The following is a 22,470-nucleotide window of genomic DNA, read 5'->3' on the forward strand; positions in this document are numbered from 1 at the left end:
TAACATTTTTTAAAAAATAAAAATTAAAAATTAATGTGAACTCGAAATAAAAAATTAAAGACATCGGAAACGAAAACTTAATTGACAATCTCTTTGAAGAAAATCAAACTAATTAATTCTCAAAAATGCATCGTAAATGTGATCTTTTACCCCATTTATAAGCTTTGCTAAGCACTAAATTGTTTCTTTCAATTTGGGTGGGTGGGAGTAATCGAGTTATACTCTGGTTTTCAGGTGCACCCACATACCATCTCATCTCATCATAGTAATACTTCGAAAGAGTACCACAAAGATCCATCTGTCACCAAAATTCAGCCAGTTTTGGCACGTGCCATTAATGTTTTTGTTTTTCAATTCCATCCCAAAGAGATTTGATGAAGAAAATTTGTTGGTTCATTTTTTAGGAAACGTGTTACAATTTTACGCGTTAGCTTTTAACTTCATTTTGAATCGACATCGTTAAGCTCTTATGAAAAAAATCGAAAGAAATAATAGTAAAGGGTTAGATCTAATCCAAAGCAAAGTCACTATTTTCGTATAGTACTATTTACTAAGCTCCACAAGTGTGAACTGAACTTGGGTTCAAAGCATAATCTGCATTGAAATTCAAGAACCCTAGGTTTCAATAAATTAATGGTAATTAGCCTTAAGTTGATTTTTCCAATCTTTAATGATTTAGGCAAATAAAAGGAAGGAAAGGGGTTGGTTTCTCTTTCACGAGTTCTGATACATTGCATGCATTTTTTGACTTAATCGGCAGCTAAAGTTCACTTTTGCATGATTATGTCTTGAAATCTAAGTGCATTTAAAAGCAAAAAGAGAAGAGATTTTGCGTTTAAAGTATTTAATAGTTGCAATTATATCGTAATTTCATATGATTTAATAATGTAATTTATTTTATACTAACTGTCATGTAATTACATCAATTATCACATTATATATATATATATAGTGAAAAGATTATATCAACTAATGTGAAATTTGATTGTTGTTAATTTTTTATTATATTACTGGCCATTTGGACTAGGAAAGCATGGTTATGTATATCAAAGTTAGGCCAAATAGCAGAATAAGCCATTGAAGTTGTGCCAATTTGCATGTAAGCCAGCATTATCAATCTAGCAGCTTAGTCAGAGAGGTTCAAAAGAGATTAAAACTTGGCAATTGGGTCCAAAATTACGGACCATTCTGAGCTTTTACCTTTTGGAAATTGAGACCTGATGACAAAGCTCGAAAAAAGCAAAGAGTAGCTCATAAAACAGCCAAAACAAAAATTTGTCTTGTAGCAGAGATAGAGGTTTCAGTATTGACCCTTCCAAGTATTGTACCACTGACACGCAATGAAGTCATGCACATATATCACCTCTGTTTTTTCAGAGGGTTTTTTCTTTTTTGCTTGTTTTTTTTGGCTGAGAACCTCTGTCAGTATTGAAAATTAAGGCAAAGCAAAGCAAACCCATTTTTCTCTTTCATCTGCTCTTTTCTCTCTCTCTCTCTCTCTGCCCTTCCCCTAATGAAAATTTTCCCATGGAAAAATAGTCTCCTCTCTTCTTTATTTGCAAACACTTTCCTAAGTCCTAGCACTCTGTTAGTCTATTTCTTTTTGGTACTTGGCTACTCCCCTTACACTCTCTGTCACACTTCAGTCGCCAACTCATACACTTTGCTTCAGCCAAAACAGCCTGCAAAGTGTCTCTCTCCTTGAACTCTAATGTATCTGCAGAATCTAACTCCCCCCCTCCCACATTAAAATTTCAAAGAGAAACTGAATGATTTTAGACAAATCTAGCAAGGCAAAATAGAAATTTTATCTAAAAGATTTCACCTTTGTTTACCCTGGCTCTTCCCATCACTACTTCTGCACTGTAAATAGAGAGAGACCCCATTAAAAACCATCTTGCTGTTCCTCACCCCCAAAAAAATAAAAAGAAAGAAAGAGTAGGATAGCTCCTCTTTCAGTTCCTTACCAAAAGGCTGAGAGACCCCACTTTTCCTGTCATGCACTCAAGTTTGTTCCTTTTTCAATGAGTTGGGGTTGTCTTAGCTCTTCTTCTTGGGGGGTGAATGGGGTGTATGGTTTCTCAGCTGGCTGCGAAGTTTGCTTTCTTTCCACCATCTCCACCAACGTATCAGATCAAGAAGCATGACAATGGGAAGCTCACGGTGGTTTCATCTTCTTCTTCAACGCCTATTTCTGTTGCTGATGATACTTCCTTGGATGTGCTTTTGATTGACACCAAACGTGGGAACAAGATCGTCGCGTTTTACTTGAAAAACCCATATGCACGCCTTACCGTGCTTTATTCTCACGGCAATGCTGCTGACCTTGGCCAGCTCTATGACCTCTTTGTCCAGCTCAAGGTCAACCTCAGAGTCAATATTATGGGGTCGGTATTTTTTCTTCTTTAAAATTAATTTTGGTCACTTGTGCTCATCTGTATTTTGCTGGTGTAAGTTGGTAGTTTTGTTCATGTTGTTTGCTTTTTGTTAATATCATGTTTGTCATGCCTCTTGAGCTTTCATCTGGGTTTGTTTTTTATGTTACCTTTTTTTTAAAAAAAAAGTTTTCTTCTTTTCATGTTGTGGATTTTCTAGTCTATTTGTCCAAGTTAATGTTTTTACAAATTTCTCCTTTTTAATTTTTCTTTTCACCCAACTTTTTCAAGCATGTAAATCTTATCTTGTCATGGGTTCCTTTGGTTTTGATTTTCTGGGCTGTCTTTTATCATGTTTTCCTGTTTTGGGTCTACATGGTCTTAGTTGGCTTAGATCTGTAATTAGTACTCGTAGTGACTCATGTTTTACTTTTGAGTTTTGCCTTTCTACCTAATTACTCTTTTTCAAGGTATTCGGTGGGTAATGTGTCTCAGGGTTTTTCCCTTTGTAACCATAAAATAAAAGGTGGAAGTAAAAATGGGTTCATGGTTTGTAGTCATTACCACTTTTTTCCTCTTCTGCAGTCACTTTTTAGTTTTTCCCTGCATAAAGTAATTGATTTTCACTCTTGGACTTCTGTGCCTTCTGGGGCTCTGTGAAGTGCATCTCTTCATTTTTCTTTTTGAGGGATCTACATTCGTTTTGTCACTTCAGCTTCCATTTTTCTACCAGCAGGTCTAGAGGAAATGCTATGCATGCACTTTATCTTTCTCTAATCCTACAGCATTGATATTATTTCCATTTAAGATTTTGGGTCTGATGTTCTCAAGTTTGTGATCGTTATTTCTTAACTAACATTTGTCATAGCCACCGTGATTCTTGCATCTAGCATCTGATGTAGTGTTGAATCTGGTGGGTCAAGTTGATGGATTTTAGCTGTAGTTCCATTTCATGTCCTACTACTTTATCAATTGGGTTGATTTTTGACCTTATATGCTGAATGCTACACTGCAGGTATGACTATTCTGGCTATGGAGCATCTACTGGTAAGGTAAGTCATTATCTATATAATGCAACATAATTCTATTTTTATGTTTTGTGTTGGATTCATTTTGTAGCAGTGTACTGATTTACTCATGCATATGAGGGATGGTCGTCCGCCATTTGATAGATGATCTTTTCTTGCTATTACCTATTTTCTCTGTAAAAGTGTAGTAACTAGATTCGGATGATCTTTGCGCAATTGGGGCATTATGAAAGGATCCAAAGTACTGTGAGAAACCAATGGTAGGCAAAGAAGTTGATTACTTGCGCATAAAGCTAAGAAGTCTAGGAACATTGAAGTAAAATTGACTTGCATTGTCTCTTGACTTGAATTCTGTGTTTTATCTACTTAAGTTAGCCTATTTAGAGGAGTGTGGTATCTTTGCTTATGTTTTATTTTATGATTTCCAGCCAAGTGAATCAAACACATATGCTGATATAGAGGCAGTGTATCAGTGTCTTCAGACAGAGTATGGAATTAGTCAGGAGGACTTAATTTTATATGGACAGTCAGTTGGAAGTGGGCCAACATTACATTTGGCAGCTAAACTGCCGAGGCTCAGAGGCGTAGTTCTGCATAGCGGCATTCTTTCTGGCCTTCGTGTGCTCTGCCACGTTAAATTCACATTCTGCTTCGACATTTATCAGGTACTGGTCTCTGCCTTGTGAGGAAGATACCTGATGTTATTGATTTTGACAACTGTATGATGATTGGCATTTTAGCTTCTTGATATAATGATACTTTTTTGGTTGATGTCATAATTCAAAAGAAAGCTTAAATGGCCAGTGAACTGAATTTGAGTACTGTGCATGTGTTTATGCTATTTCTGCAGCAGTGGTTGAGCTAATTAATGTCCTCATAAATGCAGAATATCAATAAAATACGAAAGGTGAAGTGCCCTGTGCTTGTAATACATGTAAGTATCTTTCAAAATCATCGAACGTTATAAATCTTGTATTTCCAAGTATGCCTTGCCTTCATATGCTTGTTTCAAATCATGACCTCAATATGAAATTCTCGACAACTCTTGGAGTCTTGGGGAGTTATGAAATATTTTATATTCCTAACTAAATAATATAACATCACAAATAAGCAATTATCACTTCTTGTTCTATTGCTTAAAATAAAAGTATGAAATTGCTAGTTGGATAGCTTTATAGAAGCGTGTACAGTTGTTTGGAATGATTTAGTTTCTGGGCTTCTATTTGGGTGACCACTGTTAATACAAGCTTGAAATGATTGACAATGTTTGTCATGCATAAATAAATTTTTGGTAATTATTTAAGAGAACAGGGTCCTAGAAGTTGTATTTTGCCGTGTAATGATAATCAGGGTCATGATCTAGAGTTTCTGAGCACTGATTGTATGCTGTCGACTGAGGTTCAATGTATGAACTTCCTTTGATAAACTCCTGTTTTGTATTAGCTGCATGGTTTTCCCCTGCACGATCCAAGCTGCATCATCCTTGTCTAATAATTTTTCTTAACATCATTTGTTTTTATCATAATTTTCTGTTAATATCAAATTTTTAAGATGGTTGAATCGATATTAATCAGGGTACAGAAGATGATGTTGTCAATTGGCTGCATGGAAATGGACTCTGGAAAATGGCGAGGGAGCCATATGAGCCTTTGTGGATCAAGGGAGGTGGCCACTGCAACTTGGAGCTATACCCCGATTACATACGCCATCTTTGTAAGTTCATTTATGAAATGGAGAACATGACAACAGAGATTCGCCTTAAAAGGATTCGTCAGAGTCTCCGTCTACCAACAAGGCTAAATACTACTACTTCCTCGGTTACTAGCAATGGGTGCTGTAAGATTCAATTATGCCAACCCAAATGCCCCAAATGCCCCAAATGTCCCAAATGTCCAAAACCTAGATGCATTAACTGTTGTTGCTGGTGGCCTAAGTGCTCTTGTTGCTGGAGACCCAGCTGCCAAAACTGTTGCAGGAAGCCAAAATGCCCAAAATGCTGGTTGGGTTCCTGCTGCTGCATCAAATGTTCACAGTGGAGATGTTGTGTGGATTCACATAATGAGTTAAACGGTAAGCAGGAGGGCTAATGGTGATAATGTGCTTGTACAGATTGCTGAACTTGCTAACACCCCCCTCTCTAATCATGGCCAGTAGTGTACAAAACAAGAGCAACTAGTTTTTCTTTTTTCTGATAATATTTAGGGGAAAAGAAATGATTGAATGTTTTCATCATATTGGGTATTCTTAAAATTGTGATTTTATTATGGTTCAAAACGGAAAAAAAAGAAAGAAAAGAAATCTACTTTTCCTTATTACTGGTGCTTTCTTATCATCAGAAATGAATATGGTCAGCAGGTTGGACTCAGAAACAGAGCACCCCTTGGGCTTTCGGGGTGGGGGGTAGATACAGCCCAAAATTAAGTTTTGGAATTAGGTCTCCATGGCCCAAATCAAACCTGGCTAGCAGAGGCTACCCTAAATCATGTTTACAACTTTTTTTCTTTTTGTGGTCAGTGGACTTATTATACTTTTAGTAACTGATTAATTTTTTAAAAAATTAAGTTAAAAGTAAGACAATGGGACATGAACAGTGCATGGTTCTAGAAAAAGAATTTAAAATTCTTTAGATTAAAAAAAAAGGAGAAATAGAGAAGGTAAATGTTGTGGGAGTGAAGAGTAGGTGATGTATTTGGACATTTTCTTGAGAAACATTGTCAAGTTATGTTTCAATCAATATATTGATTAGACCATATTGATAGGGTATTTTACTTGGTCATAATTTATTATTAGAAGGATTGGGTCGTGCAGTCTAGTTGTTATTATTATTATTATTATTAAATGACAAAGATGAAGACCGGAGTTCGATTACGGTTAGGTAATAACATGTAATTATATTAATTTTCAAAAAAAAAATGTAAGTTGATGATTAACGCCATAAATAGCTTGAAATTAGTAGAAGTAGATTAGTATTAATGTGAACCAAAATTGTCTCATGACTTTGGAAGCATGGACCATGTCTTTTTTGATGTAGCCATATGCATGTCTATATTAGTTAAACAGGTAAACCCACGTGTGAGGAAAAAGATATAAAAATATGTGTTGGAGGGATACTTTAATGGTTAAAATTTGACATTTTTAAAGTAAAAAATAATTTAAATTCGATATAAAATGTAAAATGGAAAATGTGAATGCTAAAAGAATTATTATTTTTTAGTGATGTTGGATCATAATCTTAAACAAACTTTGCATGCAATTTGGTGTTCACCCCCCACGAATTTGATTTTGGTTATGGTGGAGAAAATTTGAAACCTTTGCCAAAAAAATTTGTTTCTTAATAAGTTAGGTATGAAACTCAAATTGACATAATTTAATTTGTTAATTCGACTTCATCGGTCAAAACAAAAATTGACTTTTTCTCAATAATAAAATTTCAAAATTTTAATTGAATCGGAAAAGTTGAAATTTATAATTTATTTAAGAAATTTATATTTGATGCATTAATAATGTATAATATTCACATACTATCAATTGAATTAAATGTTATCATCTCGTTAGTAAACAAATTTTAAAAAATACATATTCATAAATTTTTTTAAAAAATTAAAACTTTCATCTTTACATATTTATAAAATGATATTTTATAATTAAATAATACTACATCAATGCATCAAATAAAAACATGTGGCATAAATTCACGTAATTTAACACAATTTTAATGCAAGAATGTATTTGATCTATAAAAATCTTGAATTACTAGAAGAAGAAAACCCAACTAAGACGACAAATGTAAACATATACATACGAATTCAAACGTTTTCACCCACCACAGGAATCAGTAAAAATGGAACCAAAGTCTGTATTATTAATTCCAAAACCAACTCTCTGCATGTTTTGAACTCAAGGGGTTTTGACTAAATTGGTGGGCTATGAACCATGGATGACATTTACCCTAGAGGAGATATTGTTTGATTGCTTGTTGTAAGGACTGACTGATCTTTGATTCAATCATTAAGTCATGGAAGATTTGGGTAGTGGAGAAGTAGCTTTGGTTTTGTTTCTTTTCCAGTATTGGGGTTAAATGCTCCTCTTAGTAATGATTAAAAGCCATGAACATTTTTGTAAAGGTAAGGTGTATATGTTAAATCAGAACAAATCTAACCCGAGCTAGGATAAGAATATCATGTGAATATAGTGTAATGGAAAGAAGGGGTTTCACACTTAACAATTGATGGACTGATGCTGGATGTTCTCATGGAATGCTTGATTGCTTCGCCTCCTATTTGTGTTTGTCATGTCAACCTCGATATTGCCTACAAAGTCCTAATCCTATCATTCTAGAGAGAACTTGGCCTTTTGAGTTTAGACTTCAGAAATGAACAAAGGGCATAGCAAGTGGTTGCTTTCACATTGAAAACAAAATGAAAAAAAAAAATTAAGGATAAATTTTACTCACCGTCTTTGCGGATAAGTTTTATTCGTTTATTAAATTATATTGTTAATTTTGTAATCAAATTATTAAAATATTATTAAATTTAAACAAATAAATTAATTTTTGAATTAAGGGTAATTTTATAATTTTGTTAAGTGAAATTATCTATTGAGAGAAGTTAAAACTAAGGAAAGCATAGGTAGAATTGATTCAAAAATTAATAATAATTAATGTCGTTTGCTTTGATACATGTTGGAAAGTTTAAAAAGGAGAGGAGAGCGGCAAAGTCAACTAGTGAGAAGCAAAAGTGGAGTACAACATAGGAAGTAATCATCATTAATTTACTCTCTTTAAAATCAGAGAAAGCACTATATATATTATAAAAGTAAGCAAAGGTTTATAAAAAAAATTAAAGGAACTATTATTATATGATTTAAACAAATAACCGTAAAACTTGACTTAATTTAAATTAATTTTAAAATTAATATAATTTTAAATTTTAATAATTCAAAATTCAACACTCGAAATGATCCGAACCCAAACACAATCATTATAACTAGAAGTTTAGGAATCATGAAATGCAGGGACGGAGTTAACCAATTTTTATTGAGGGGGCCAAAAGTTAAAAAAAATAAAAATTAAATATTTTTAAAATTATATATATTAAACTTAACCATTAATAATCAAAAGTTTTAAAATAAATAATAATTTTATATGACATGTAAATAAAAAAAATAAAAAAAAAACTTATAATAGTATTCTAGAAAAGTTTTGTTTGACGATGGTAATATCTTTTTAAATATAAATAACTAAATTATTTGTAAGAAATTTATCATCTATTTTGTTTCGAAATCTTTTTTTATCGATATAAACGACTAAAAAATTAATTTAGTCAACATCTAATATTCTTATTTTATTATATTTAAGTTTATAATACTAAATATTAAACTATAACGCATAAAATATAAATAGTTAAATATGATATACAGAATTAATAATTTTTTCTTATACTCAAGATAATTTTATTTCAACTAAATATAAAACGTAAAGCACATTAAAAACATATACTCAATATAATTTTTTCTTATATAATTAAGATTAATAAAAAATAATATATTAGTGAAATTTTAAACAATAACTAATAATGCAACACTTGAATTTATTTTTGAGAATTACATATACAATAATTAATTTTTTAAAATTTTTAAAAATTAAAATCATTAAAAATAAAATCCATATAGCAAAAAAAAATCATGACAAATAGGATATATAACTTATATAACAAAAAAAATATATGATTGATGATTCGTAGAAATTTAAAACAAAAAATCTATAGAAATTTAAAATATATGAGCAAATAGAATATAATTGAAAAAATTAAATAAATATAAATAATAATAGTAATATAAATTAAAAAATTAAATAAAAACTTTACCTCTTTATAATTTCACAATACAATGACAAAAAAGAAAAAAAAATAGGTAGAGAAACTTAAAAAATTTAAAAAATTTAAAAATTTGAATAAAATTAAATAAAAATTGTAAGATCATTTTATTATTTTTAATTATATTAATTATATAATAAAAATTATTAAAAATATATAATATATAAAAAATTTTAAAAATTATACCGCCCCCCAATTCCAAAGGGACGCTCCGCCCCTGATGAAATGGCATCTATTAATCCAATGATGCAAAAGAAGAAGAAGAAGAGGAAGCTTTGTGACACGTTATAAAGTTATATACATGTAATAAGGAATTACTTTTGGAATTGAGGAGTGGGGAGATGATTGACGCCACCATTACCCGGAAAAAGACTTTCCGTTGTTTCAGGTTGAGAAAGGAAAGAGAAAAAGATTTCCACGATTCCCATCATTCACGCCGACAACAAAAAAAAGAAGCAAAAAAAGCCGACGGGGGGTTACGGTGAGCCCCACGCGGTGCACACGGGGCTGGCTGCGTTCAAATCTTTTGTTTGGTTTTCACGCACGCTGCCCCAAAATTCCCGAGTATCGTGAACTCATTTTCGTGAATTCATTGCCCGCGTCTTTGGTTTCCAATTTCCTGAGGTTTTCCGCGCACGAGCTACGCCAAATAAGTTTGGATAATTAAAGAGTTTGACTCATAAAAAATGTTTTCTTTTCTTATTTATTATTTTATTAAATAAAATATTATTATTTCGTTAATTAAAAAATTTAAAAATATAAATTTTTTTATTTTAAAAAGAAAACGACTTTACAAATTATTGCAATTGTATCCTTTGGCTGAACCCTTTTGTCTACACAAAGCCAAATTGGTGAGGCTCACAAATGTAGAAAAATGTTCCACTAGCTTGTGAAACATGTAAAATTTTTTGTAATGGAAAAGGACAGGCCGGAACATTTCATATTGCTCCACATGCCAAGTCTTTATCACTTTTTAATTCTCAGCTTACCAAGTAATTGCCGGCTGAAGATAATTAAGAAGCAAGAATGCGAATGTAACGTTGATTTATAATTCCAAATTTTTTTAAGCATTGATAAACAATTTTGTTTTGTAGTTTGGATGAGTCAAAAGCATTCTTCCAAACCCGTCCAATTGTCACTTCGGAATTAGGTTTTTAATGATGACACCATGGAACTAGTAAGACTGTTTCAAAAAGAATTATATTGTTAATTTTTTAATAAAAATATCAAAATATCTTTAAAAATAAATAATTAAACCGATTTATGAAAATTTGAAAAAATATTTTTATAATTTAATTAAGTAAAATTAACTGTGTAATTCTTCTGAGAACAGAATTGATATATAAGGAAGAGAAGTAAGGAGAATTTATTGTAACAAAAAATATACTCTAAGAGATAAGTTAAGATACAATTCTCATATGTATTTGTGTATTAATTGTTGACACGTCCGGAATTGAATAATGGGGCAGAGCGGCAAATCTGCAAATGTAAAAGTTGTCCGGCTTGCCAAACAAAGATCTTAACAGAAACGTTAAATAAGTCTCCATTCACATCTGGCTATTGTTCCTTAATCCATTATTCCCACATATTTGATTTGAATATCTATGTCGGGGACAAAGCACATTGGAAAGACAACTAGACAGCAAGTTGTTCAATTCCCAACATGCCTGTGTGCTTATCCTTTAACTTTCCACAATCCTTTCAGCATTTGGTATTTTATTTCCAACCAAAAGAGTCCACACAAATACCCCTTTGATCAGCCTCTCTTTTAATGTTTATTTTTTTATAATTTTTTATGAAAATTAAAATAAAAGAAATTTATTAAATTTTGAATATATATAAAAAAAAAGAATAATGGGAGAAGGGATAGAAGAACAATGAGAACAAAATTAATGGTCTTGGACATGAGGAATTTATTGAATTTGATATGTGTGCACACGTCCATGTAGCATGCCTGGTCTGACTAACTCAAACAATGGCCTAAATTTTGGTGGGGTCAATCAAGTGACCTTAATGGATGTTTAGGTTTCATTAGCCTAATTTATCAGATTGATTTAAGTTAATTTTTTTGAATAAAATTTTCCGAATGACAATATTATTAAACAAATTCCAATGCTTCAATTAAAAGTTTTCTGATATGATATTTAATAAAACAAAGTGATTGAGTTAATTCCGGAGAATGAAAGAGCATTCAAATCAAACCTTTTGAGTACGAGAAAATATGTACCAGTCAATGAATTTATATATGTTTTTGTATAAGAATTTTATATGATTAATGTAGACGTGGTTGATCATTTAAAGCATAATCATTAATTATTAGAGATTATATTTGATGAATGAATCTATGATTATCCTCGTAATTATCAATTAGTATCTTATATTTATGAAATTTCCATATTTAGTCCAGAAATAAAAAACACTACTGCAGTAATTAAAAATTAAATAAAATGAAATAAAAAGAAGGCTTTATTTCTTTGTATTAGACGCAATTCACAGCTCATATTTTTCCAACGTCAGCACGTGGAGTCCACTAGAGGTTAGGATCGTCTGCAGCCGAACCCTTTGGCCATTAAGGGGAAAATTGGCAAGCACAGAAAAAGTCAACTAAATAAATAATCCTTTCGTTTTCTTTTTTCAATTAAAATTCAACAGGTTTACATGCTCCAACGTAAACTCACTCGCAGAGGAACTAAGCCTAAAAACCGCGTAGACTGCGCTTGAATCAAGCCGTTTAAATACCCAAAATAACCCCCATAAATATTCAAATTTTCGCTTCCGCTGTCTTCTCATTCTCTTGTCAACCAAGGAAGAAAAGAAGAAAGAGAGCCCGGGTTTTCCGCAATGTCTTGCCATGTCTGAATATCTATGCAAACCTACTTTCCATACTAGAATGCAGTGTCAACGTCGTAAATTCACTCCACTTTCTTTCTACCAAAGATTGTACTCAAACTTTACCTATTTAATTGTTTCAAAACCTTCTATGTAAGATTTAGCCATTGCCCCGTTCTTTTTTCTCTTCTTTTACTTCTCCTTGGTTTAATGTTTATTTTGGAATAAAAAGAAAGAAGACCCTAGTTTTATTATTTTGGGTTTTTGAAGAAAAAGAAGATGATGGTGGCTTGATATTGATGTTTTTAGACTTGGTCGTTTCTGGGTTTCAAAACCTTTGGGTTGCTTTGTTCAAAGGGGTACGCTTTTGAATATCTCTTTCCCTTATAATTGTCTTATATTATTCTCTTTTATTATATTACATACTCTGTTTATATGTAAGCACTGGTTGGAGACAGAGAGGCAGATAGAAAGTTCAATTCTAAAAGACAAGAGCTTTGGTCACTCTTTGATCGAGCTCTTTTTTCTTCTCTCTTTCTACTGAAAACTCTCTGGGAAATTTTGAGAAAAATAAAGGGTCTAGTTTCCAATAAAATAAAAAATTTAAAATTTGAGAAGTTTCTTTGTGTTTTGATGAGTTTCATGCAGTTCTTTAAGGTGTTTCTCTGTATTTCAGGTTCTGGGAGAAGACTTTTTTTCTTTATTTGAATAGGAGAAAGGCAAAACGATGGCGAGTGAATCACAGGTTACTAGAAGATCACCGACAATTCATCATATAACGAACTCGGCAGGTGATCTTGAGAATGAAATTGGCGGCGTAGATTTTGCTAGGTATACGGTTCATATTCCTCCTACACCTGATAACCAGCCAATGCCAATGGAAATTGCTATGCAAGTAGTGGGAACCGAGGAACAATACGTTTCGAATTCCATGTTTACAGGTGGTCACAATCGTGTTACTCGTGCTCATTCTAAGAAGATCGTTGATTCCGGCACGAGCCATCCCCCGATGGTCGTTGCAGAAGGGTCATTCTGTGAAATACCTGGATGCAGTGCGAGGATGATGACTAATAGGCAGGGCATAGATGTGTTCCCCTGTGAATGTGGTTTCAGGATTTGTAAGGATTGTTATCAAGATGCAATGGGGAGTGGTGATGGAATTTGTCCTGGATGTAAAGAGCATTACAGGGGGTTGGATGAGTCTGAGATGGCGTTGGCTAGCCAACTACGGTTGTCTACATCAGAGAGGAGGTTGTCGATGGTGGAATCAAAAGAGTTCCTGATGAAGAGTCCTAGTAATGAGTTTGATTATACTCAATATTTATATGAGACGAATAAGAGTTATGGGTATGGAAATGCTGTGTGGCCGATGGATGGTGCAAGTGGGAGTAAGGATGAGATTGGTGGTGACCCTAAGGTATTTCGTGAGAAGCAATGGAAGCCTCTTACACAGAAATCAAACATACGTGCTGCAGTTCTTAGTCCATATCGGTATGAATTTTTGTTTTGTTAGTGTTCTGTTTCTACTGATCTGCTACATTGATTTGCTTAACCATCTTCTATTAGTGCTTCGTCTGAACAACAAATCATCTGTAAAGATTTTTCTTACGACATGATCTCTATTCCATTTTGTTTCTATATTCTGTGATAACAAGATTGTTTTCATCACTGTTCTGAGCCTTGGTTATGATTGCTACAGTAGTCACTTGAGTCATTTTAAGCTAGAATTTTTCTCTTTTCGATAAAATGGTTTCTTACTTGTCAAATGGCTTGGAGATTGGATTGTTTTACTGCTTTGTTAAATAATAGAAGCATGATGATTGCACTGCTCACTTCCCTTTTCATTCCTCTGTCCGTATGCTTACAGGCTCCTAATCCTTATTCGAATAGTGGTTCTTGGATTATTTTTAGAATGGAGAATCACGCACCCAAATGAAGATGCAATCTGGTTGTGGTTTATGTCTGTGATTTGTGAGATCTGGATTGCCTTTTCTTGGCTGCTTGACCAGCTTCCTAAGCTCTGTCCCGTTAATCGTGCTGTTGATCTTGATGTTTTACAAGAAAAGTTTGAAACGGCTAGTTCGAATAATCCCTCAGGAAGATCTGATCTACCTGGAATTGATGTCTTCGTTTCTACTGCAGATCCTGAGAAAGAACCACCTCTTGTCACTGCAAATACAATTCTTTCGATTCTGGCAGCTGAGTACCCAGTTGAGAAGCTTGCTTGTTATGTTTCTGATGATGGAGGTGCACTACTAACATTTGAGGCCATGGCAGAGGCTGCCAGTTTTGCCAGAATTTGGGTCCCTTTTTGCCGGAAACATGGTATTGAGCCAAGAAATCCAGAATCCTATTTCAATCTGAAGAGAGATCCTTACAAGAACAAGGTGCGACCAGATTTCGTAAGAGACCGCAGGCGGGTAAAGCGTGAGTATGATGAGTTCAAGGTTAGGATCAATGGCCTTTCTGATTCAATTCGACGACGTTCTGATGCCTTTAATACTAGAGAGGAGGTCAAGGTTTTGAAGCGTTGGAGAGAGGACAACAGTGATGAACCAATGGAAGGTTTAAAGATCCCAAAAGCTACTTGGATGGCTGATAGCACCCATTGGCCTGGCACTTGGACTGTTCCTGCTCCAGAGCATTCTAGGGGTGATCATGCAAGTATCATACAGGTAAGTATTCAAGAAGAGCTTCTCCTAAGTTGCTGTACCTCTGAATCAATAATGGAGCATCTATATTATATGCATCTCAAATTCCTATGGTTAAATTCCTTATAGCTGTATTAATATTACTTTAGGAGGTTTTTATGTTCCCAACGCTTAGGATGTTTTGTGAAGTCGTTAGGGACTATGTTACAAAAGCTAACATAAGTTTGTTAATCATTTGCATTGATGATAGGCTCATGCTAACTAAGATACTGAACTCTACTGATTGCAGGTGATGTTGGATCCTCCCAGTCATGAACCTCGAAAAGGAACTGAAGGGGATGGAAATTCAATGAATCTAAGCGAGGTTGACATTCGTCTTCCTATGCTTGTTTATGTTACTCGTGAAAAGCGACCTGGCTATGATCACAACAAGAAGGCTGGGGCCATGAATGCCCTCGTTCGAGCCTCTGCAATCATGTCCAACGGGCCCTTCATTCTTAATCTTGATTGTGACCACTACATTTACAATTCTCTAGCTTTGAGAGAAGGAATGTGCTTTATGATGGACCGCGACGGGGACCGTATTTGTTATGTCCAATTTCCTCAGAGGTTTGAAGGAATTGATCCATCTGATCGCTATGCCAATCACAACACTGTCTTCTTTGATGTTAACATGCGTGCTCTTGATGGAGTTCAGGGTCCAGTATATGTTGGAACAGGATGCCTTTTTCGCCGCACTGCCCTGTATGGCTTTGAGCCACCTCAGTTGCAAGAAGACACTGATTGCTGCAGCTGCTGCTTTCCACGTCTCAAGAAGCCTGCTACTGTTGCCTCTGCCCCTGATGTTGACCCTGAAGATATTCAGTTGAGGGAAGATGATGAAATGAATATCGCTCTTATTCCTAAGAAGTTTGGAAACTCCAGTGCACTTATTGACTCTGTCCGGGTGGCAGCAATTCAAGGCCAGCCCCTTGCAGATCATCCTGCTGTCAAATATGGACGACCACCTGGTGCTCTCACTATGCCTCGGGAGCCTCTTGATCCATCCACCATTGGGGAGGCAATCAATGTTATCTCATGCTGGTACGAAGACAAGACAGAATGGGGGCAAAGTGTCGGGTGGATTTATGGATCAGTGACAGAAGATGTGGTCACAGGGTATAGGATGCATAATCGTGGGTGGAGATCTGTTTATTGTGTGACCAAAAGAGATGCTTTCCGTGGAACTGCTCCAATAAATCTTACTGATAGGCTTCACCAGGTTCTTCGCTGGGCCACTGGCTCTGTTGAGATATTCTTCTCACGCAACAATGCCCTACTAGGCAGCCCTAGGCTTAAGCTATTACAGAGGATTGCTTACCTTAATGTTGGAATATACCCTTTCACTTCCATATTCCTTATCGTTTACTGCTTCCTTCCTGCACTTTCCCTATTTTCAGGTCAATTCATCGTCCAGACTCTCAACGTAACATTCCTTGTTTACCTCTTGGCCATCACCCTGACCCTTTGTGCTCTCGCGGTGCTAGAGATCAAGTGGTCTGGCATTGAACTTGAAGAATGGTGGAGGAATGAGCAGTTTTGGTTGATTGGAGGTACAAGTGCTCATCTTGCTGCAGTGCTCCAGGGGCTGCTAAAGGTGCTTGCCGGCATTGAAATATCATTCACCCTGACATCAAAATCAGCTGGTGATGACGTGGATGACGATTTTGCTGATCTCTACATATTCAAGTGGACATCTCTCATGATACCCCCACTCACAATCATAATGGTTAACTTGATTGCCATAGCTTATGGAGTTTGCCGTACAATATATAGTACTGATCCTGAATGGAGTCATTTGCTAGGAGGTGTGTTCTTCAGTTTCTGGGTATTGGCTCATCTCTACCCTTTTGCGAAGGGTCTTATGGGAAGACGAGGGAAAACGCCTACAATTGTATATGTTTGGTCAGGTCTTATTGCAATCTCCATTTCTTTACTCTGGGTGGCCATCAAGCCCCCATCAGGAAATTCTGATATTGGAGGGTCGTTCCAGTTCCCATGAATTACGGGACTTTGAGCCCTCTCTTATTGTTTTACACAGGGGAAGGTTTGCAAACATTCTTATACTCATTCTTTTAAAGTTATAGATGTGATCTTAGAGAGATTAGATTCAATTTAAATTCCATTCCCATGTATACCAGTTTCCTTTTCTTTCTTGTTCTCTTTGATGTTTTATACTGAGTGCTAGGATTCTTTGGCAGTGTACATACATTCATTTTTTGAACCATTATCAGCAAGAGATGCTAGCTTTAATCTCTTTTCAAATGGAATAGATGTTTCCAGATTCCAGCAGCAACTGCTATCTAAAGTCTGTAAGTTAATGGTTAGCTAGTTCCTTTTGTCTTTGCCAAGACTTTTAACTGGGACCAATTCTTTGCGGCTCTGCCATTTTAATTCTTCCATGTCATGCACCTTTTGCTTATCGAGGGGGGTTTGGTTCGCAAGTCTGTGCCATGACCCACATGCCGCTCCATTACCACTTTGCTTCTTCCTGATGGCGGTTTTTACGGCTGTCAAGTCAAATTTAATAAATTGCTTGTATCTGACACCACCTTGCCAACAAAACCCAACTTTTCTTTTGTCTCAAAACAGATTCATTTCATGTTTCTCATATGTTGGCACCCAATCCAACCAATCTTGAATGGACCAAACCTAGATGGACATGCTTCACGGTTGGTAATTGTAGTTTGATGTCCTTTTCTAAGATTGACAGGGGAAAGTGTCTGTGAATTGTAAAAAACATGGGGTGGAGTCAAGACAAGGCCAAAGAATATAGCCGGTGTGAACAAAATAAAGGTGATAAGAGAATGAAATGATGCCTACTTGGTCTAACACCTAATCATTTGAGTTAGGCACTGCCAATTTTTACTGAAAGAAGCTCTTTGGAACTAATAGGCCTTTTTAAGGTTGTATAGCTGTTAACAGAGCGAACATTCCACTGTCTGACCATTTTAATAATCAAAAGAAAGGGTAAAAGATGATAAATAGACTATTTCAAATTATTTTGACTACTAACATTTTCTCTTTTTAATATTATGTGAAGCTATTTCAGTCAATACTACTCCATGAATTGTTCTGGTCTTTTTGTTTGTCACCTCTAACACCTTAATAAATAGCTTTCTTAAGATGGAAGTCATTGAAAAATTGCATGAGGCTGGTTGGTAATAGTTGAACAACTAGCAAATTGTACCAACTCCTTTTTACCTTTTCCCAGTTAACTCTTCCATGTTCATTGTATCATTGCATGTTCAGATGATATAGAGCTGACTTTCAGCTAACCAGCACAGTCTTCTCATAGGTTCTAACACATCAAAGGGCATGTAGTTATTTTTGTGAGAAATAGCAATACAAGTTTAGTTGTTCATATCACTGAACTTCTAGAGGTTTACGTGCGTTGTGAACAACTTGGTTCTATGGTGTAGTGGTTAGCACTCTGGACTTTGAATCCAGCGACCTGGGTTCGACTCCCGGTAGGACCTTCTTTTGGCCATTTCATGTTTTCACAAAAACGAATTGTATGTAGAATTTTCATAATAACGAATTGCATGTAGAAGCAACTACACAGAAAGAAAGCTTCTTTCCCTTTGTAATGGATGGCATTGCCCACTACTTTTTATGGTAAGTTCAATTGTATTTTATAAATTAAATTACATAATAAAGTCATAATTTGTTTAATTTTATGTCGAGAATTCACTTTGAGGTATTTCTATTGAATTCAGAATGGCATAACCACACCTTTGAACACTAATTGAGTTGGAAATACTTGTTCTACAATCCTTGGGTCAAGATAGAGAGAATGATATAACCATTGAAGAAGTCAGAGAAAGGCAACCATGGTGGATGAAATTTTGGTTCCATCATAAACAAAAGAATCATTCAACAATATATAATACAGGCAAATCATTCAAGGAAAAACCCTGTCAAACTCAATTATTTGACTCTTTCATTAAATTTTCTACCTCATAATGTGATTATAAGGAACAAGATTCATTGAAAATGACAAAGGCCCTGACATTTTTTTCATTTACATACTCAAATTTATTGTTCACATATCGGTCTGATCATTGGAGATCGAAGCAACCCGTGACCTTCTCTTCCTGCGTGCTCTAGTGATCCTGGCTTGCTTCCTGTGGCTTCCGCCAAACTTCAACCTTCCACTGTCCTGGAACCTTTCCTTTTCGGTTGGGTAGATCACACATTCGGGGGGTGTTACAGGGTAACGCAATGAGTCGTAACAGTAAGAATAGTACATGTAACGCTGCCTGAATCTGCGCATGGCGGCTCGCTGTTCCGGTGTTATGAGGGCATAGTCACGGCTCTCGAGCCAGGCGTGTCTGTCGGAGCAGGCGCTGGCGTTGGTGAATTCCTGAATGGGATCCGTAGGGCAACCTTCCAGGACCAGCTCTTTGAACTCGGAAGTGAAGGGGGCATACTTATAATTAACTTTATATTTGCCTCCGGACGTGGCCCAGCTCGAGGCATCCCATATGGTTGCATAAAGAGACATTGGCTTCGATGGGTAGTCTCCACCCATTTCATCATTGCGCACCACTTCCCTGATTGGAACTTCATCAATGTAAAATCTGAATTCAAAAGGACAAAAACGTTCTTGTTAGGTATAATTACAGAGGAAAATTTAGGGATAAAAATAATTATAAAGAAAAATTTAAAGAGAAAAATACATGTTACAAAAACACGTTGATAAGGATAATCACAATCAATTAAAGATAAGCAGATAAACCAAGTTACATGATAAACATACAAGAATTACAAACTTATTGCTTTGAAGACTTGATCAAATTAAATTGTAAATTGAATTTCAAATATTATGATTTTGCGGGTTTATCCGTAATTGATTATGATGGCCTTTATTAATGTGATTTTATAGCACTCTACTCTGTCCAATAGAAGTGTTATGTTACCAATGAATTTTAAATCCTTGAGAAGTTGAGAATAAGGTTAGGTAGAATTATGGCTTTTTATGTTTGGAGATTAGATATCAAGAATCTACGGGCATCTTTGTTTGGTAGCCTAACTAATAGTATTTGCATATGTATTAATTCCAGGCTTACTCTTTACTATAATTCTACTTAATTATGCACTCATCGGATATATATCTCTAAAATTACTTTTACTCTATAAAAAATTTAGAGAAAATCAACTAGAAAAAAACAAGACATGATCATTACATGAAACGTTGATTAAGTTTGTTTGATCTTTTGAATTCTTAATTAATATTTATGAAGAATAGAGTTCAAAAGGAAGTCGATTTTTCAACAACAAAGAGATTGAACGAAAGAGATTTGAGTGGGGAGTTAACAAGTCATTTTAGGCTGTAAATTAAATGACCTAAAACAAATAATCCTTTATATTCTTTACAAAAGTGTATTTAAGAGAAAACCAAGAAAATTAGGCCAATTTTCATAGGCTAAATATGCCAAATAAATAGGCATCCTCCAATTTTTAGCCTAAAATCATCTTCTGTTCTTTTTCAAGGCCAATGCTCTCTCCTCCACATGCTTTACAAGCATCCCACACGCAAAGGTTATAGGCTACATCCGAAAAGGGAAAAAGGATCATAAATAGAGAGAATTGACGTTTTCAAGACAACTCACATTATGTTCTTGACCGTCCACAGAATGCTGTATCGGTGGAATTCCTTCGATGGATCAAACCAAAGGCTGTACCGCTCCTCTCGGCCTCGGTTCGTGCTGCCATTGCCATACAAATTCGTCTGGAACCTCCATGGCTTCCCTTCAATGTTTCCTAAGAACTCGAAGTCTAATTCATCATGATTTTTCTCGAATACGTCACCATTCGATGTCTGCATATTGACCAAGGAAAAACAAAGAATACCATCAGCCGTCATGGTTGTCTTTCTATGTACCTAAAATTCTTTTCAGTTTTATTTTCAAAGAGTTTGGTAGAGGGAAGGAAACCAGATATTTTCCAGGTTAATGATCAAATTTAGGATCTAAAATTACCTTGTAATAATAGAGAGGAATCATGATCAAAATCAACAGATAAAACTTACATAGAACGCCACCACTATTCCAGCAGTATAATCTGATGGCAACTTGATTTTGGCACTGAAAAATCCATGTTGATACATACTGGATGAAATAAAACCCGACCCTGAATTTCACCAAGAGCAACCCCGTCAATACCATGAACAAAAATAAAAACAAAAGGTCTTGCATGGTTTGATACATATTCTTCATCACCTGTATAAACGTCAAGGAGGAGGCGGACGCTATGGCCATCAGGCGAGCGAACGAGATTGCCATCACCGAAGAGAGGGCTGTATCCTTCATCAAAGGACAAAGTGGTGAGGTTGAAAGCAGCAAAAGTGAAGCCGGAGAACCAAGAAAAGAAGAAGAAAAGGAGAGAGAAGGGTGTTAACGTCTCTGAGAGAGAGCCATGTAAACGACCCATTAATTCTTTTAATTGTATTTGTTTTCTTTTGAGGTTCCTGTTTTATTTCTTTCTTTGTTTTTTTTTTCCTCTCTCTCTAACAGCCACCCCCTTTGCTTTTCTGCATACGTTTGTATATTTATATACACAAGGAGAGAAAATAAAGGGGAACGGTCTAATCGGCTGCTAAGGCTTTCGAATTCTTTGTGCAGACTAGAATGCCCTTGTTTTAGTTGGAATATTTGAATTAAATTTCACACTCTCCCCTTTTTTTATAAGGAAAAACTTTACATATACTGCACAGATCAAACCTTGCACAGTGAGTACTCACAGGGATCATCATCCTTCAATTATTTAATCAAAGAAAAACTGTGGGTGTTTCCATATATTGTTCAAGAACAATCAATATCATTGCAGGATCAATGGTGGTTGCAAATTGGTAATTAATTTCTGAAGCTGTTTCTTTAGTTTTGCTGAGTCATTAATTACTGTAGATTCTCTACCTGTTAGTATTAGAATTGGATAATTAATAATAAAGGTATAGGAAGCTGCTTTTTCTTCCACTGAAAGTCAAGGGAAGAATTGACAACTAAGCATGATGTGGGAGATGGATTATGCCATGCAAATAAACAAATGGTCCATCATGGAGCCAGAAGTGGCAAATTTAATGCAGCCAAAAGCAGCAGTTACACTAAACATTACATAAAGACATGGCAGAATATATAAATCTGTTTAATTATACTTTCCAGCCACTGATCCTATATGACTGCTGGCCTAACCCCCTTTGTTTTTTATGTATAAAAACAAACAACTGTGATATGCTGCAGAAAAGTGTTTGGCACTGTGCTGTACATAACTACAACAAAGAAGGGGAAAAGCATGAATAAGAGGAAACTAAAAATGGATTTGGTAAATTGAAGTTGTCGAGATTTTCTCTTAATTGATTTTATTTTTTAGAGAGACGAATTCTCTGATAGACAAGTTAACAAAGATGAAATTTTACGTGATAGTAATTTTTACATACGTCGTAATGTTTATTAAAATGGATCATCATTAACTATGTTATTATATTTTTTTTTCATTTTTTCACTGTTATTTAAATTGAAAAAATCCCCATTTTTTAATAATCCTTTAATGGAGCAACAATAAGGTTATAAAAAAGGTAAAAGTTTTGATATTTTAATGATTAATTAGTGTTCCATCCAGCACAGTCTCTATCTTATTGATGTTGCAATCCATCTAAACATATAGTTTGGCAAGA

The 22,470-nt window shown here is 34.9% G+C and overlaps 3 protein-coding genes and 1 non-coding gene across 4 annotated transcripts; 3 read left to right on the forward strand and 1 right to left on the reverse strand.

Annotated features, from left to right (window-relative positions):
• The first annotated feature begins 1,440 nt into the window (after positions 1 to 1,440).
• On the forward strand, positions 1,441 to 5,635 carry LOC18606824 (alpha/beta-Hydrolases superfamily protein). Its single transcript, XM_007040655.3, has 5 exons — positions 1,441 to 2,387; positions 3,391 to 3,427; positions 3,832 to 4,068; positions 4,290 to 4,337; positions 4,978 to 5,635. The coding sequence occupies exons 1-5, from the start codon at positions 2,065 to 2,067 to the stop codon at positions 5,488 to 5,490; spliced, it is 1,158 nt and encodes a 385-aa protein (XP_007040717.3). The 5' UTR covers positions 1,441 to 2,064; the 3' UTR covers positions 5,491 to 5,635.
• A 6,427-nt stretch (positions 5,636 to 12,062) lies between these two features.
• CSLD6 (cellulose synthase-like D6) lies at positions 12,063 to 17,060 on the forward strand. Its single transcript, XM_018118209.2, has 4 exons — positions 12,063 to 12,464; positions 12,782 to 13,596; positions 13,973 to 14,780; positions 15,046 to 17,060. The coding sequence occupies exons 2-4, from the start codon at positions 12,833 to 12,835 to the stop codon at positions 16,795 to 16,797; spliced, it is 3,324 nt and encodes a 1,107-aa protein (XP_017973698.1). The 5' UTR covers positions 12,063 to 12,464; positions 12,782 to 12,832; the 3' UTR covers positions 16,798 to 17,060.
• A 1,142-nt stretch (positions 17,061 to 18,202) lies between these two features.
• TRNAQ-UUG (transfer RNA glutamine (anticodon UUG)) lies at positions 18,203 to 18,274 on the forward strand. The gene has a single exon. It is a non-coding gene; the product is annotated as a tRNA-Gln (tRNA).
• Positions 18,275 to 18,698: 424 nt separating this feature from the next.
• Positions 18,699 to 21,355, reverse strand: XTH30 (xyloglucan endotransglucosylase/hydrolase 30). Its single transcript, XM_018117663.2, has 4 exons — positions 21,020 to 21,355; positions 20,830 to 20,930; positions 20,411 to 20,619; positions 18,699 to 19,378 (listed from the first exon to the last, which is right to left on the reverse strand). The coding sequence occupies exons 1-4, from the start codon at positions 21,228 to 21,230 to the stop codon at positions 18,841 to 18,843; spliced, it is 1,059 nt and encodes a 352-aa protein (XP_017973152.2). The 5' UTR covers positions 21,231 to 21,355; the 3' UTR covers positions 18,699 to 18,840.
• Between the last annotated feature and the right edge of the window lie 1,115 nt (positions 21,356 to 22,470).

Source organism: Theobroma cacao, chromosome 3 (genome assembly GCF_053813885.1).
Source record: "Theobroma cacao isolate CCN51 chromosome 3, ASM5381388v1, whole genome shotgun sequence".
NCBI lineage: Eukaryota > Viridiplantae > Streptophyta > Magnoliopsida > Malvales > Malvaceae > Theobroma > Theobroma cacao.